Consider the following 13,737-nt stretch of genomic DNA (forward strand, 5'->3'; position numbering starts at 1 on the left):
ACAGAGTATAAATATGCCTCTAAGCATTTATAATGTGACTGGGCCCCAGAGGCATAAACAAACTCTCAACACAAACTTAACATGCTCAAGAGGAACAAATATTTGAACCGAGGTAACTCACGCGCTACCAAGTACAAACAAGTACTCACTCTCTTTAGGTGCTCACGTGCAGTAATTACCAAAAGCAAACGGAAGTTATGGGAAGCAGGCCTCCAGAGGCAGGGCTGAAAACAGACGCCTAATATATCCAGAGACGTTTATTGCATGGGCAAAGAGGGCCGGGCCCCAGCCTTCCATGGGGCCCTTTAGAGCCAGCTGAGAGTCTTGCCCTGATGACATTGAATAGTTCTTAAACAGATTGTTTTAAATACCTTTTCCTTTAATTTACTCTTAATGTGGGTGATGTGTGCGAGTCTATTACAGACATTTTTCAAAGAAATGGGTTTATGTTTCATGCAGCATTCTTATTTTCTTACTTCAAAGCAGGACCTCACATATGAGAAATGGGGGGTGTCGTAGATATTATTTGCAGTAATATTACTGAGCTGCTGCTGTTTATTTTACAATATTGAAAACACATGTCACTGTCCCTGAATATTAGTTCTAAACACATTTAGAATTTGTACCAGTGACCTGACCAAAGAGGACATGAAAGACCTGAAATTGGATCATAAATTCAAAGCCCTTCCAAAAAGGGGCCCTCAAAGTAAGCTTGTCCCAGGGCCCCCAAACTCCTTGAGATGCCCCTGAATACATCTGATCACACATAGCATCAAACCCTGATGCACCAAAAATTCACATTACATAGTACATTGATGCAACATATACTGAACTCAAGCAGCAAGAGGACAGGTTGGATGGACTGCCCTTGTTTATTATGGGTTGTTATATTGTGTCTAGGTTGTTACTTCCTGTCTATAGGGAGAAGGATTATGTGAAGTGTAGTGCACTTTAAAGTTTCTATGCAGTGAATGGCAGGAGAAGAGACTGCTTAGCATGAGCTCCTTTGTGGTGCATCAGTTTAGCGATGGGCCTAGTCCGTCTTTACTTTCAATGTGTTAGTGTACTCATGACATGGTCACCCCTTGTGTATGTTCAGGTACATTCTACCGCCCCACAGTCCGTCGCCTTGGTTTCCAACCACTGCTCAGGCGGTCGCACCTTGGATGTCTTGGCGATAGGTGTGCGGGACGTCGGCTCTTCACTTCTTAAGAATAAACTCTTCAAACTGCATCTCTCTGACTTGGTTTCATGTTGTTTCCACACAACGCAAAGAGCTGATTCCAGGGCCCATCGCCAGGAACAACTCACGCCGCAACGCAAGAACTCCACATTCAAGCTGCCAAGTGCCAAGAGGTTCAAGTCCTTCTCATTTGTTTATAAAGGATGAGGCTCACTGCATGCCTAACTTAGAGACAACCCGGGGGCCCCCCTGCGCAGGATCAGAGGCGACTCCCCGTCATGTATGATTGTTGAGGACAGCAGGTGAGTTACACAAGGCACACCCATGGCTGCCCGTCTACTCATCCAGTTACTGAAGGGGCAACTGGCGCCGGAAGAAAATCCAGGCGTGGTGCTGCGCCCTCCATGAGCTGATGGAGCGCACCTGACGTGACGCAAAGGATGCGTCACACCTATTAACTCAACCTGAATGTGCGGGATGTATGATGGAACAACGCATGCACTTACAACGCATGCCTTTACAATGCGGTAAGTAAAATGCATGGTCATTACCACGCATGCACTTACCACAAAATGTTTTTACAATGCATATGCTTTTACCACAAATATCTTTATCACGAAAGTTTCATAGTAAAGGCATAGTTAGTAAAGGCATATGCATGGTAAAAACTAGAGGTAGGTATAACATACTATATATATATATATATATATATATATATATATATACAAACACACAAACACACAAACACACCTCCTTTCCACCCAAGAACCCTACCTACCCTAAACCCTAAAAATTACCTTCCCACCCCAAGACCCATACCCACCCTAAAACCTAAACACCCCTTACCACCCCATACCCACCCTAAAAACTAAACACCCCTTACCACCCCAAATACCATACCCACCCTAAAACCTAAAAATGCCCTTACCACCCCAAACCCCATACCCACCCAAAAATCTAAACACCCCTTACCACCCCAAAACCCCATACTCACCCTAAAACCTAAAAATACCTTTACCACCCCAAAACCCATGCCCACCCTAAAACATAAAAAAAACCTTACCACCCCAAAACCCCATACCCACCCTAAAACCTAAAAATACCCTTACCACCCCAAAACCCATACCCACCCTAAAACCTAAAAATACCCTTACCACCCCAAAACCCATGCCTACCCTAAAACCTAAAAAAGCTCTTACCACTCCAAAACCCTTAGGCACCCCAAAGCCTAAAAATGCCCTTACCACCCCAAAATCTGTACCACCCTAAAACTTAAAATACCCTTACCACCGCAAAACCCATACCCACCCTAAAACCTAAAAATGCCCTTACCACCCCAAAACCCATGCCCACACTAAAACCTAAAAATGCCCTTACCACCCCAAAACCCATACTCACCCTAAAACCTAAAAATGCCCATATATATATCTATATCTATATCTATATCTATCTATATATATATATATATATATATGTTTACATATATATATAATTCAACCCACTTAATACTTACTGGTACTTACCTTTAAAACATTTACCACGCACACACCTTTACCATTCATGCTTTTACAATGAAATTATTTGTAAAGGCATGCGTGGTAAAGGTATATTTGTGGTAAAGGCATGCATGGTAAAGCCATGCATGGTAAACCCATATGCGTTGTAAATGCATCGTGGTAAATACATTTTGTTGCATTCACCGCGATGTAAGTGATGTTCCCCGAATGTGCATAGTGATTAAAACGCATACAACGTTAATCGGACAATTTAATTGGACAGAGACCAATTGCCACGCAAAGGAAACACGTGTTCTATCCTATGAGCAAACATAGCTTATTGAATCTGCTGCATATTACTACAAGAGTCAATATTTTAGCACGCGGTTTCGACTTTATTCCAAAGAATTTAATGTGAAGTTCTAGAGAGATAAAATAATCTTCTTAAATATAAACTACTCAAAATATATTTAAAGACTGTACTCGATAATAGTTTACGCTATTTTTCTAAAACGCAATATGTTGAACTGAACTCATTTTATTTGACTCCTCCAGAATGTAAGTTATCCCTAAATATAACACATTAAGTAGGTTATACTTATTTGTTCTAGCATCCAACAGGTGATGCAACGTTAGTCGTTTCTTCAAAATCCAGGGAAACCACCAAGTTCTTGGACCAAGTGGTTCAGATCATTTGAAAATCATTTGGTCACTATTGATGAAGAAAAATGTTCACCAAAAAGGAAAGCATGTATTTTATTTAGTAACTAGATTAAAGAACTAGTTCACAGAACAACCAAGTGTTTTATTAGAACAATACAACTTAATGAAGTGGAAACAAATGCAGAAAGAGCCTGCAGAGGAATACATATCTGCTTTGAGGAATTTAGCTACATATTGCAATTTCGGCGAATCCATTGACACGTATATCAGAAACCAATTTGTATATAGTTGCAATTCACAGAAAATACAAGAACACCTTTGAAGTTGTTGCGACCCAACCTTACAAGAAGTTTTAGATATTGCTAAGTCGATTGAACGTTCAATAATTACCAGCAAATATATGACAGATGACACAAATTCTGTATTGTTAAATAATGTACAGTTGATTCAATTGAGGTGAGTGTGTTGTCTGCCAAAACGAGAAACAGTAGGATCCTATCAAAAAGAATTGAAACATATTGTTATAGGTGCAGGTCTAAAACACATTTCGGTAAAGTATTATTTGTCCATCTGTAGGAAAAAGTACAACAAATGCCACAAGATGGGGCACTTTCAAGGAGTCCGTAGATGTAGTAAGGGTCACACTCAAGTAAATGCTGTAGAGATTAATTCCAGAAAGTAGAACTCACATTAGATTCAGAGAATAAAAGTCCAAAACCTAATAAAGGACCCCTATGTGATGAACGAATAGATGGAATTTTAGTAAACATGATGGCAGATTTTAGCGCGTCCGTCACAATTATTTCTGATACACTTTATGATCACAACTGGGCAAAAAGTAAACCTCTCAATCCTCCTGATATATCACCTAAAACCTATTGTGACCAAGTCATAAATATGATTGGTTCCTTTGTGGCTAGAATAGAGTGTTTAGGTTGTGAGACTGTAACAAAAGTTTATGTGACAGAAAAGGGCAAACACATTATAGGCTAGCTAGATTTGACGAAATTTTGATTAATGTTAATACCTGGCTCTGAAAATCCTGTTAGAGTTAAAGATAGTTGTATTGCAACGCTTATTGATTACGATGAGAGTGTAGTGAATAACACTACTATGAAATTTCCAGAAGTTTTCAGTAATAAAATAGGCAATATAAACAAATATGAACATAAAATAAAACTTAAAAATAATGCTGTTCCAATAGCTCACAAAGTGAGACTAATACAGTTGTCCATTTGTGCAGAACTCAAGAAAGTTCTTGACAGATTACTTGAAGAAAAAGTTATTACATGTACAAATTTGCCCGAATGGGTAAGCCCCAGTGTGGTAGTGTGGAAAAAGGATGGTGATATCATGTTTTGTGCGGATTTATGCACACTTAATAAAAACATCATGGTGGATTGTCATCTTCTGCCTAAAATAAGTGAATTGTTGTCTAATATTAATGGTGCAAAATACTTTTCTTTGCTTGAGATGCATTCTGCATGTCACCAGATACCACTTGCTGCAGAATTGCAAGAACTGACCACTTTTGTTGTTCCTTTTTGGAGCGTACAAATTCTTGAGACTACCATTTGGTCTTGCTTCTGCAGTGAGCGTATTCCAAAAATGTATATATTTTGTTTTGGGTGATATTGTAGATATGCAAGCATACCCAAATGATATGTTGATATTTGCAAGCACTGTTGTAGAACATAATGAAATTCTTTTGAAAGTTTTGGAAGCTTTCAAAGAAATTGGTATTACCCTTAAAATAGAGAAATGTCAATTTTTGCAAGAAGAACTATTAGGGCACCATATTTTAAACAAAGATATTAGCCCTACTGTTTCATTAATTCAGGCTATAAAGGATGTGTTACCACCTAAAGATAAACACACCCTTAGGTCGTTCTTTGGCATGAGCGAATATTATTCAAGATTCATACAAGGGTATGCTATGGTGGTCCAACCCCTTCCGAAATTCTTCAGAAGGGAGCACAATTTGTGTGGGATGAGGAGGCAAACATAGCTTTTTCTAAAATCAAAAAACTTATTATTGAAGCTTCAGCATTATCTTCTTTCAAGCCTGGAAGTAAATGTCGTACTGGAGTTGATGTTAGCCAGGTAGGCCTAGGAGCTGGTTTATCACAGGTTTATAATTGAATATCTGAATCTCACTATAGTGCAGTTGAAGAAGAAGCTTTAGCCTGCTCTTGGGCAATAGGTACATTTATAAAGTTTGTTTGAGGCACGTATATTGACCTTTTTGCAGATCATAAACCCTTGATTTGCTTAGGAAATGGTAATGAAACAGGCAGAGCTTCATCCAGATTAGTTAGACTTCTCTCTAGGTTACAAGAATGGAACTTTGAAATGAATTACCTTCCTTCAGCAAAAAACACAAGAGTTGACTTCCTTTCTAGAATGTCATTACAAGACCTTGAACACAGTCACAATTGTGATGATATAGATTCAGTGGCAGCCACATTAGATTACATTTTGAATTCATCAGGTGACATTTCTAAGGATGAGTGGGTGTCTGCTATGCAAACAGATAATATGCTGTCTGCAGTAATGGACTTTGTGAAAAGAGGGTGGCCCAAAGTTAGATCACTACCCATCAACTTGAAATCTTATTCTCAAGTGAGTACCGAACTCCCTATTGTGGGGCAAATATTATTTTGCAATGATGTGGCCATTCTTATTCTATGAAATTTAAGTTAATTAAAATGGCACACAAAGGTCACTTCGGGGTAGGTTCCACTTGCAAAAAAATGTAATCTTTTTTGGTGGCTTTCATTAGACTCAAGTGTAAATGAATGGATGTTTAAAGGTAATACTTGTTTACTTTCTGACAAACATTAGGTCACCCACCAACCTCTATTCACCCAGTGAAATTACCTGATGATGTCTGGACAAAAGTTACCTTGGACTTTGCAGTCCTGCTTCCTATGGATAAAATCATTGTATTAGTCCTCTTTGTATTAGTCTCAACCACTAATACCCAAAATGTTAAAAAGTTCCTTGAGAAAGCTTTTACCGTTGAAGGTCCACCAAAAGAGGTCATTGCTGTCAATGGAACAGATTTTATTTCAACACAAATGAAGGAGTTTATTGATCACTTTCTATTAAACATTTAAGGGGTGCACTGTATTCTCCCACTTCCAATGGTTTAATGGAGAGAATGAAAACATTTCTAAAATAAAGTATCCAGCCTGTCCTAGCCAACAAAATTCCTGTGGATACATTTTTAAGGAAACGTTATGGGCCTATCGTTCACACCACAAAGCACTACTGGAGTGTCATGATTGGGTTTAAGATTTAATACTATGTATTGAGCTGCATTCTGCCATGGAGCACGGGCGGCCACGTTGGCGCTAGGCTGCCGAAACGGCACCAGCGCAGGGGTAAAGGACAGGAATGCGCCATGTTGGATAAATACAGGGCATTTCTGCCCTTTCACCTTGACGTAGGGTGGCGCAGCTGCATTGCCCTATGCCAAATCCCCATAAATGAGGGCCATAATATTTCTGGCTGAAGGGTATACTCTCTCACCCTTGAGTTTGGATTTTATATGCTGCAATGGCCACGTTTATAAATTAATTGAATCTCCCCCTGTGGTTTATAGGTAAGGGATCTCTGCCCAGAGCTCAGGAACATCTCCTTTTCCAAGAAGAGAGGTGACCTCCTGCCCTATTTCACAGCATTCATTAAACAAAGTCTTTTCTGTTGTATCTACCTGAGAACGGTGACCTATAACGCTTTCCTTCAGTAGAGGAGGGGTCACATGCGGGCAGAGCAGATCGCCACACGAGAAGTGGTATTCTTCTTTGATCATCTGAGATTGGCAGGAGTTTGGGCAAAGAGGGGTGAGATTTCAGGGAGGCTCACATCTACCATGTTGAGCTTCTGTAGTACACAAGACTCTATAAACAATTTGCTGTCAACATCTGCACTTATGACACTCTGCCACATGGTGACAATGTCTGTCTAATTTAGATATTAGCAGAACTGCTGTTTATTAATTCAATATACATTAAAATGACTAATACCTGCAGACCAAGCCCATGTTTATGTTGTGGCACCTGGAATTGTCTGAATTGTTACACTTAGGAGTGTGATGGTTACAAGTTGTGTTGGCTCTGTCATTGGCAGCGCTGGCAATGGGTGGTGCAAGCCTCGATGCCCCCCTGACGAGGGGCCTGGCACATATACAAATGAAACACTGGCCCAACCCCTGCATGGCCTCCTTAGTAACCCCCAGGGAGCAGGCAATGCCCCCACTTGTCCATTGATGCCCTTCTGAGCCTACAGCTTCTCAGAGCAGGTGGTAAAGCTGAGAGGACTCACCCTGGGCATCAGGGGACAGCAGCGAAAAAGAACAGTCATTTGAGAGCAGCATAGATAGTCCTCGTTCTGTGGGACAAAAAGTCGAAATAGCCAGGTTCATGTATTAGGATAAAAAGCTTACTTGGAGATTTGGCATCCGCTGTACCTCATTCCAGCATACTTGTAATGTTCCTCACCCCGATATCATAACTGCGAGTCGTTTAAAGCATTTTGAATGCTCTGCTTGGGAAACTTTGTGGCAACAAAATGTTGTCTGTTCTAATGCTGAGACACATAGTATGAAACTTCTTTTTTCACATATTTCTCACCAATACCTGGATCTTTTTTTCTGCTAATTTCTTATTTTTCATTATTACATTTTCCCCATTGCCCAAGATCTGTATTTCCCTTCTTTGTAGACACCCTGGTCTGTGCCTTCTTGGCACACCCCTTTCTTGGAAAGACATTAGTAAAATGATGCAAGACTGGGCTCTGGCTGCCTGCTGACAGTGGGCATGACTGCACATGGGTTAGAAGTCAGGTCCACTCTTTCACATCTAGGGCTGCAGAGGGTCGATATTATCTTGTGTACCCTTTGTCACAAAGTAAAATACACACTATTGTCACCATAACCCTAAGCTGTCTCTTGCTCATGAAACTGATGGCATTTTCTCATTTAAGGTTGACCTGTTTCGACTCATTGTTGAAATGTTTAATTAACTCATCAGCCAGATTGCCTTTTGATTTTAAGGCCTTCAAAGAATGGCCAGTTAGAAGCTTCCATCCTTCTTTTCTCAAGCACATACAATCCGGGGCAGCCCCTCCGTTATGGCAGAGGAGCGTCGCCCCACTGTTGAAAGGCAGCAGAAAAATACAAATATATCAAAACTGTTTTATTATTATTTTATTTTCCACTTAGCCAGAGCCAGGCCTATGCGTCTAGGGCAGGGTGTGGCCATCCTCTGCGTCAGCAGCAGCCAGGAAGGAGTGGTAGGTGCATCTAGGTGCACATGTTGGTTGGCCAGACGTCTTAGGATGTCCAAACTGACATGCGCACTTAGAACTCTCCACCCAAACTGCATTGCACAACCTGTGGAGAACCAGTGCATGCTCCCAGTCCCAAACTGAGCAGTATTTCAGCCCACTCAGACAAATCTCGGCACTTCTCTCATGCTGGGTAACAGCATGACAGCAGCATCTGAACTGGGTGGGGAAGGGAGCAGAGGAGAATCCAGGCGGCGGAGCAGAGGAGCACCGAGAAGGCTTCCGGCCATGGCAGATAAGTCCTCTTTTTTTTTTATCTCCACCACCGTTATCCCCCCCTCACATGCTGCTGCACCCCAGTTGTTATTGGCAGCAGGCACCACTGAATATGGTTGGAGGATAGCTTCCCCCTTCCATGTGCTCTGTTCCTATGCATGAATTCAAGGGATCTTTTTAAAACATACTGTACATGTCAAGGAATTTGAAATTGGAGGCTAAACATTAAATTAGTATCCTCAGATTGGTTCATGGGAGCAGGGCAGGTGCATTAAACAGAATATAGTATGGACGATGTGTGGCTTCAATTGAACTTAGAAAAGCTCCATCCTTCCTATCAAAGCTATTTTTTTTATGTATTTATATTAGTTGTAAACAAAATAAAATATTTTATCATTTGTGCATCTGTTTGATGAATGCTTGTTTCTCTATTTTTGTGTGTATTGTTTTGCATTTCAAATTGACAATGTTTAGGCCAGGATCCCTGGATTTCTGATAATGATTCAGTGGGGGTCCCCGGGTTCCAGTAATTATAAAGCGGGGGTCCACAGAAGTCATAGGGTGGGAACCACTGAATTAGGTTATTGTTCAGTCCCATCATTCCCATTCTTTCAGACAATTTTTCATTTTTTTGTCTATCTATTTATCTGCAGGGGTTTAGCTGTCGGAATTTATACCTCAAACTCTCCAGAGGCATGTCAGTATGTGGCGGAAAACTGCAAAGCCAACATCTTGGTGGTGGAGAATCCGCAGCAGCTCGCTAAGATCCTGCAGGTAACTTTAGGTCTATTCTTTGCATCTTACCGCCAGTCACGTCCCATGCGCAGGCTCGCTCTTCCCACTGCGCTTGAACCCACAGCCACCTGCTTGAGTTGGGTCTCCTAGAGGTTGGGAATAGAGAGCCCCAATCTACCACAGTAAATGAGTCAACGTAAAGGCTTGCTTTCCTTCTGGTCACAGCGCAGACTCCTCCTTTATTTCCAGGCTTGTGCCTGAACTGTTGCGAGAAGGAGACAGTATCCCAGGCCACTAAGACAAAACTAAGGGCCAGATTTAATACTCTTTTTACCGCTTGCAAATGGACCGAATCATGGAATCGGTCCATTCGTGAAAGCAAAAAGGCTTTCTGACATGTACAAAAGCCAAATAGCGATTCATTAACCTGTTACTGAATTGCAATTTGGGTTTGCAATTTAGTTTTAGGAAGGGGTGTGTTGAGGGCGTCCCTTCCTGATACTGAATCGCAGTGTTAAGTGCGAATGTTTTATGACCAAAATGCAGTCACAAAATATTTGCATTTTACCACCAATTTCAAATTGATGGTAACCCCTTGTAAATGGGAAGGAGTCCCTATGGGACCTCTTCCCATTTGCGAATGTTCCTAAAAACGTTTTTCATTTTCTTTTTTTACCTGCATCACTCTTTTCCTTTATGGAAAACGGGCCTCATTTAAAAATAAAAGATTGCTTTATTTAAAAGCAGTCACAGACATGGTGGTCTGCTGACCCCAGCAGGCCACCATCCCAGTGATCTTTGTGTTTCCCGATTGGTTGCAAAGCAAGACCCATGTCATTAATATTTATGAGGTTGGTCTATTTGCAACCCACTGGGAATGGCAAATGAAACTCAAAAGAGTTTCATACGTTTGAAATTAGGATTTGCATATCACTTTAAACTGAAGGATTAAGTCCGGCTTTCATTTTTTTTTTTACATATTAAGTAGGTAAATGTTTCACTAATAAACTTGGCTTACAAGTACACACACAGCGCCAGCGTGTGGTAGAGTCTCATAAATATGTGCCGGTGTTTATAGAAAAGTGCTGGGCACCGGCAAACACCGGCACAAATTAAGCCCTGGCAAGGGACTAGTGGTAGAGGGGGAGGGGACGTTCTACTGCCCAGACTGTAATATACCTGGACATGAGAGTGGTTCCATGAGGCGGGGTGTTGTAACGCAGTATTTGTGTGCAGCGCTTGCCACAGATCTTCTCTGCTAGGCTCTTGCTAACCCTATGGTTTCTCTTTCCCACAAGGGTGGAGAGGATGGGTTGTGGTTAGTGTGACAGGGTTCCAAACACTACTGGGATCTTCTGCCTTAAAACCCGGGAACAGGTCATTTGTGTTTTTGATGAGCATTCATAAGGGACCATCCCTTTTCCCCTGCTCCTCGGCGCGCCTTGAGAGAAAATAAGATTCAATTTCCCTCAGTTCTGATTCTCTCAGCCGTACGGACTTAGCTCCTGTTGTTCTGTTAAGCCCATTTGTTCCATCTGCCCTAGGTTTTGCAGATAATTCCTTCTTTGTTCACCTGGACCCACCTCTCTCTTTTATTATTTCCCGCCTGCGGTTGAGATATCCACTGCTAATGCTTAAATCATGATCTGGAACCTACTGTGAAGAATTAATAACACAATGGGCAATTAGTTCCATATCAATTTCCACCTCGCCGTGGGTTTGCAAGCCCTTTTAATCTCACGCTGTTGCAGTACCGTAGCAGATTGACTCTATTAGGCAATTCTTCTCCATCGTCAAGCGTCACTTGATGACCTACACAAACAGAGCCGAAGCAGTAGGAGCTTTGCGTGAACTATGGATAAAGGATTGACTTGTGCAGTGAAATGCTTGTCGCAGGAGTACCAATAGCCTTGGTTGTGTGAGTTGCTAGGACTGGTCCATGTCTCCACCTATCACAGCATCTTCTGTTACCACCCCACTCTAGTTCACGCCCACCACGTTTGCCACAGTGAACACTGGGCAGACACTGATGTGATAGTGCTCGCGAGATCAGATACGGATGATCTCGCTAAGCCTGGCACGATCTTGAAACGCCACTGTCTCCACCCAGATGAGTTTTGGTCTTGAATCTAGACTGAAATCACAAACTCTTTAAGATTGCATTGACAGTGAAGCATATTTTGCCCCTCCCTAACAACAGTGGAGTACATTGCAAGCCACAAAGATTTATGAACAGATTAGTAAAATTATAGCTCAAATAGAATCATTTGCGTATAATCGGTCTTCACCTGGGTACAGCATGCATGAATATAATCCAGGCATTTCAATTGATAATACAGAGATTCAATGTAGTAAAGACGAGCTGTGCAAAACAAGGCAAAGACTTGTTTCCATAAAGGAAATGTCCTAATTCTAAGACAAAATCGTTGGTCGATCAGGACATTTAGCAGGCAGTTGATATCAGCAAATATAGAATCGACAGAGGAACCAGATAAAAGTTCTGATTAGAATATCTCTGCAAGCATTAAAATAGTGAGCATTAGTCTCAGGAGATGAGAGAAGATGTCTATCTGCAAAGACGAACTGCGGCAAGTGACCTAACTAACAAGTTTTGCACAGTTAAAACACTATGGGCCAGATGTAGGAAGGCATTAGCGCCTCGCAAACAGCGAAAAATGCCGTTTGCGAGGCGCAAAAGCCCTTACGCGATGCTGAAACACATATTGCGAGTCGGTACCGACTCGCAAAATGTGTTTCAGACTCGCAAATAGGAAGGGGCGTTTCCTACCTATTTGCGAGTCGCACCGCGATGTAGGGTTGATTTGTGACCGCGAAAGCGGTCGCAAATCAACCCGCAGTTACCATCCACTTCAAGTGGATGGTAACTCATTCGCAAACGGGAAGGGGTCCCCAGGCAGTGGTCCCATGGACCACTGCCTGCTCTGAAAAAAACCAAAACAAAAAGGTTTTGGTATTTTTTTGTATTTGCAGCTCGTTTTCCTTTAAGGAAAATGGGCTGCAAAGAGAAAAAAAAACTGCTTTATTTAAAAGCAGTCACGGACATGGTGGTCTGCTGTCTCCAGGAGGCCACCATCCCCGTGAGTGCCTAGACTCGCTATGGGGTCGCAAACGGCGACCCACCTCATAAATATTTATGAGGTGGGTCTTTGCGACCCCATAGCGAGTCGCAGAAGGTGTCTGAGACACCTTTCTGCATACCAATTTGCGAGTTGCAAATTGCGAGTCGGAAGGACTCGCAATTTGCAAGTCGCAAAATGGTTTCTACCTACATCTGGCCCAAAATGTCATGTTTCCCACCAGGGATAACCAATCAAAGCCCAGTGTTCTCTCCATGCCTAGTGTCGGCCTCCTTCTCACTGAATAATTCAATGTCTTTCTCCCACCATGACTTTCAGTAGATCACACAAAGGAGTATCCCTCCTCAGCTTTCCCATGCGCTGCAGGTGCGAGGATTCAGTCCAAACAAACTAATCGCTGTACTACGGCCTTCAAAACGCAAGCTAGAAAAGAATATCATTTTCAAGGAGCACACAGCAACTTTGGTATCTGAAATTGAAAATAGTATGCACAGCAAACAGAAGTACAACGTTTATTTCAAAATGGCGGGGAACACCTAGGGCCAGATGTAGCAAAGGTTTTTACCCATTCTGTGTCAATGGGAAAAAGTGTTCGTACATATGGCCCTTAATGTTGACTTTAAATGCACATTGGCTAACTAAAGTTAATGAAAGTATGTATAAGATTCATTCTGCTAAATCTGCATGTGATTAACGTAAAGCTAATAAGTGACGTCATCTGAGTACATAATGAATACACCATGTGTAAATCATGTAGGATACAGTTAATGCGTATTTCAAATTAACATATTATTTAGGCGCAAATAAACAAAAGCGAATTTGCAACATCATCTGCACCCTATGAATGTTAATAAATGAAGTAAATAAATATGGAGAATTAGTTGCCCTCCTGCAAGACAGACATGTTATTGTCTGCCAGCCACGACTATCAGCCTTTCGATGGGTCCATCTCGGCCCATCTGACAGATCTACTATTCTGTACCTGGAAAGCACT

At 41.7% G+C, this 13,737-nt stretch overlaps 1 protein-coding gene across 5 annotated transcripts in view; it reads left to right on the forward strand.

Moving 5' to 3' along the window:
* Positions 1–13,737, forward strand: part of LOC138251737 (long-chain-fatty-acid--CoA ligase ACSBG2-like) — a 359,144-nt gene that overhangs the window by 257,133 nt on the left and 88,274 nt on the right. For all 5 annotated transcript variants that reach the window (XM_069205674.1, XM_069205678.1, XM_069205675.1 and 2 more), the window contains one exon: positions 9,564–9,684. In XM_069205674.1, coding sequence (XP_069061775.1) covers positions 9,564–9,684 — 121 coding nt within the window. The remainder of the gene's footprint in view (positions 1–9,563; positions 9,685–13,737) is intronic.

The sequence above is a fragment of the Pleurodeles waltl genome, chromosome 1_2 (assembly GCF_031143425.1).
Source record: "Pleurodeles waltl isolate 20211129_DDA chromosome 1_2, aPleWal1.hap1.20221129, whole genome shotgun sequence".
NCBI lineage: Eukaryota > Metazoa > Chordata > Amphibia > Caudata > Salamandridae > Pleurodeles > Pleurodeles waltl.